The following is a 3774-nucleotide window of genomic DNA, read 5'->3' as shown; positions in this document are numbered from 1 at the left end:
CCCCTTCAAGGCTCAGGGGTCCAAGATTATCTTCTGTGTCTGTGTTAATTGGTTTCCCTTTTCTTTGTTGAAGAGGGTCTGTGCAGTCTTTCTGCCAAGTCCGCCATCTTGCTGGAATTCTGACATCCTGTAATCAACCACTTCTCTCATTGCAGAAACCTAGTGTCCAGATCTTGCTTTATAAATACCATTCTCCAGTAAAATGAACCAGGACTCCTTGGAGAAGTGGTCCATTCCACAGCTGGGACAAGAAGAGTATAAGATGAGCCTGGAACATCTTGTGGGGCCAGAAAACAAGGAAGCACTAAAAAATATGTAGGGGGTGATGGTATGATTTGGGAACAGATAAAGGTGATGGTTGAACAACATAATGATGTGACTAAACTATATATGAGAAGAATGTTGCAATGGGAAATGTTTTGTTACATATACATTAACTATAATTTTAAAAAAAAGTTGGGGGGCATGCCAAAGCAACACAGGGGCCAAGCTGAAGGAGACTGTAACAGCTGAAGATGAAACAAACTGAATAACAAAATAAATTATGAGAGTATTGGATTATAACATACAGAATAAAACAAATATCCATGAGTCCATACTGATAAATAAACAATTGAATAAATAATGGAGAAGCAATAACCCTTTCATACAGAAGAATTCCAATTAATAAATTTTAAGGAATGAGAGAAATAGAAAATTATCATTAGCAAACATCATATCAATAATGTTGCAGGTAAGATCCACCAATAGATACCAAAATCACTGGGCAAAAGTTTGGAGAGAAACAATAGTAGCATAGACTTGAAACATCTCCCCCAAGGGAAAAAAACTAACTTTGAGTGGAGAAACCTGCAGACACCACCTTAACCAAGTGATCGAGGTTAGCATCACCTTACCAACACCACGCACTCCTAATATGCTGCACTGAGAAGGACATAACATCACTTCTGTGATATTTTTGGCAAAAAAACACACAATCTAATCATGAAATCTAATCATGAAAAAACATCAGACAAGCCCCAACTAAGGCACATCCTACAAAACTAGCCAGTACTTATCAAAAATGTCAAGGTCATTTCAACCAGGAAAGGAGAAACTGTCGCAGATTGAACCAGAAGGCTGGAGGTTCAAACCCACCAGCCACTCCTCGGAAGGAAGATGGTGCAATCTACTTCCATAGTGATACTGCCTCGGAAACCCAAGGAGGGGTCGCTATGAGTGGGGTCTGACTCGAGGGTACATAACAACAACAACAACAACAAGGAGACATGACAAATAAACACAAAGTGTGATCCTGGATTAGATCCTGGAGCAGAAAAAAGACATTAGAAGGAAAACTGGTAATACTCAAATAAAGTCTAAAGTTTAATGAGTGACGCTGCTATGGAAGATCTTCACTCTGTGACACTCTTTACCTGTTATATTTTCTAAACGGAAAACATACTACTTTTACTATGTTGTTGTTGTTGTTATGTGCTGTCGAGTCGGCCCCGACTCATAGCAACCCCTCCTTGGGTTTCCGAGGCAGTATCACTACAGACGTAGATTGCCCCATCTTCTTTCCAAGGAGTGGCTGGTGGGTTTGAACCACCAGACTCCTGGTTAGCAGTCAAGTGCCTTAGGCACTATAGGACATATTATTTGTTCTCTGTTCTCTATTAAAGGTAGTTAACCTTTTCCTTTCTATCACGTCTATTTATGCAAAATTATCTCAGAAAATGCGATCATAAAAGGGTGGTAAGTGGCAACTTACTTACTGCTTATTTTGCTTCCCATGCCTGCCACAACTCTTGCTTTTAGCATTCTCCCTAGCATCACAGCACTCATCACATGAAAAAGGTACGGACACCGTGATTACTATGTGAAAAAAGCTCATTGGTCAAGGGCTCTGTTAGTCATGGGTCCTACTGTGTTATAGAAATAGAAATATGGGTGGTTTTCCTCCTAAAATTCCAAATAAGGTTTAACAATAAAAACATATATATAAAATGAGGTACAGCACACATTCACCTGATGACTCAACAATTCCACTTCTGCGTACCCAAGAGAAAAAAGAGAAATCTGTCCATGATCTATGCAGCACTAGGAATCTCAAAATCACTGCATTGAACAAAAAAGCCAGACCCACGAGTGTACACTGTATGAGTTCATTTCCATGAAGTTATAGAACAGACAAAACCAATCTATGCTAAAAGCAATCAGAACAGTGGTTGGGGGTTGGGGAGGACTGCCTGGCAAGGGAAACAAGGGAATCTTCTGGGATGAGAATGCTGAGAGAAATTCTCTGTATCTTGATCAGCTTGATAGTTGCATGAGTATATGTATTTGTCAAAACTGATCAAATATATATCTTATTATATATTTTACTGTATGTAAGTTATGCCTCAATTTAAAAGAAAGAGTTTGATGAGGAAAAAATGTAGCATCAGGTTTCATTTTTGAGTCATAATCATCTCGTGAATAAAATGTGAGAGTATTGGGGGTTAAAAAAAAATCAACGTCTGAAATCCAGTTAGTCTGATGATCTTGTTGCTGCTTAGGTGGAAGGAACTGTGGGGATCTGCCTTGCCTGCATTCTTCGAAAAGAATCAATCATTCCTTTCCAAATCCTCCTAGGTATGAGCCAAAAGAAAGCAAACTTCACGCTATTCTCTCATCTTCTTTTCAATCGTAGATCTATGAAACTCCTTATAGAAGTCTGTGATGTGTTTCCTTCAGAACAATGGTCCTTAAGCATTCTGAGGTTACAAATTCTTTTGAGACATCTGATAAAAGTCACTGACCATAACTCTTCATCTCAGTAAAATGCAGTGGCTTCATCTAGTTCTCTGTTAGACCCTCATATGTTTAAACTTTGAGAAAAGCAAAGAACCATATGTGATGGAATTGCAAGCAGAAGTAGAAACTCAAGGCTTGCAAGAAGTCAGGCAGAGGGTAGAAGCTTCAGCCTACCTGCCTTGGAAACATCCCACCTTATCCCCAGGCCTTGCAGCTATCAGCACACTCAGCAGCCCAGGCTGTTTCCACCTGTCCACCTCGACAGAACCAGGAGGCACCAGCACTACCCACAGGTTTACCTCATGCTGGGGATGGCATGGTAGCCCAACCGAAACCGGATTCTGCTGGAGCCGGCACAATCTGCAATCACTTCTTCCCCCACAGCGTGCATGTGTTTGAGGAGCTCAAGGTGTTCCCGGGTCACAGCCTTCAGACTAGAAATGGAGGCCCATGGTAAGACCAGCCAGTGGTGACGGGCCTTGGGATATTTATCCTTAATCACCACCACCTGTTCATCTTTGTAAACCTGGCAGAGAGGCACAGAGAAGGAAACATCTCAGTATCTTCTGTGTGCCAGGTGCTATTATATTCATTAATTCATTAACTTTCCATCACAATCTTGTGTAAACGGTCTAATTTATCCCAATATTCGTAGATGACAGCACTAAGACTCACTAGGATAAATTGAATGTCTTACACAAAATCACATAGTTACCAAGTGGGAAATCTAGGACTCAAAGCCAGATCTAGTTGACTCAGAGTCAGTGCTCTCAACCACCGTACTACATAGAATACACAGAAGATGCAGGATACAAGAGTTTCATGGTTGTTGTTGTCGTTGTTATGTGCCGTCGAGTCAGATCCAACTCATAGCAACCCCTCCTTGGGTTTCCGAGGCTGTATCACTACGGAAGTAGATTGCCCCATCTTCCTTCTGAGGAGTGGCTGGTGGGTTTGAACTGCCAGCCTTCTGGTTAGCAGTCAAGTGCCTTAGGC

The 3774-nt window shown here is 41.1% G+C and overlaps 1 protein-coding gene across 1 annotated transcript in view; it reads right to left on the bottom strand.

Annotated features, from left to right (window-relative positions):
- Positions 1-1299: 1299 nt before the first annotated feature.
- Positions 1300-3774, bottom strand: part of APTX (aprataxin) — a 16979-nt gene continuing 14504 nt past the window's right edge. Inside the window, exons 5-6 of the mRNA XM_042782288.1 lie at positions 3078-3304; positions 1300-1306 (exon numbers count right to left, since the gene is read on the bottom strand). Of these exons, the coding sequence (XP_042638222.1) occupies positions 1300-1306; positions 3078-3304 (234 nt within the window). The remainder of the gene's footprint in view (positions 1307-3077; positions 3305-3774) is intronic.

Source organism: Orycteropus afer, unplaced genomic scaffold (assembly GCF_000298275.1).
Source record: "Orycteropus afer afer isolate SDZICR_OR568_19922 unplaced genomic scaffold, OryAfe1.0 scaffold00285, whole genome shotgun sequence".
Classification (NCBI taxonomy): domain Eukaryota; kingdom Metazoa; phylum Chordata; class Mammalia; order Tubulidentata; family Orycteropodidae; genus Orycteropus; species Orycteropus afer.
This window is presented reverse-complemented; position numbering and strand designations above follow the sequence as displayed.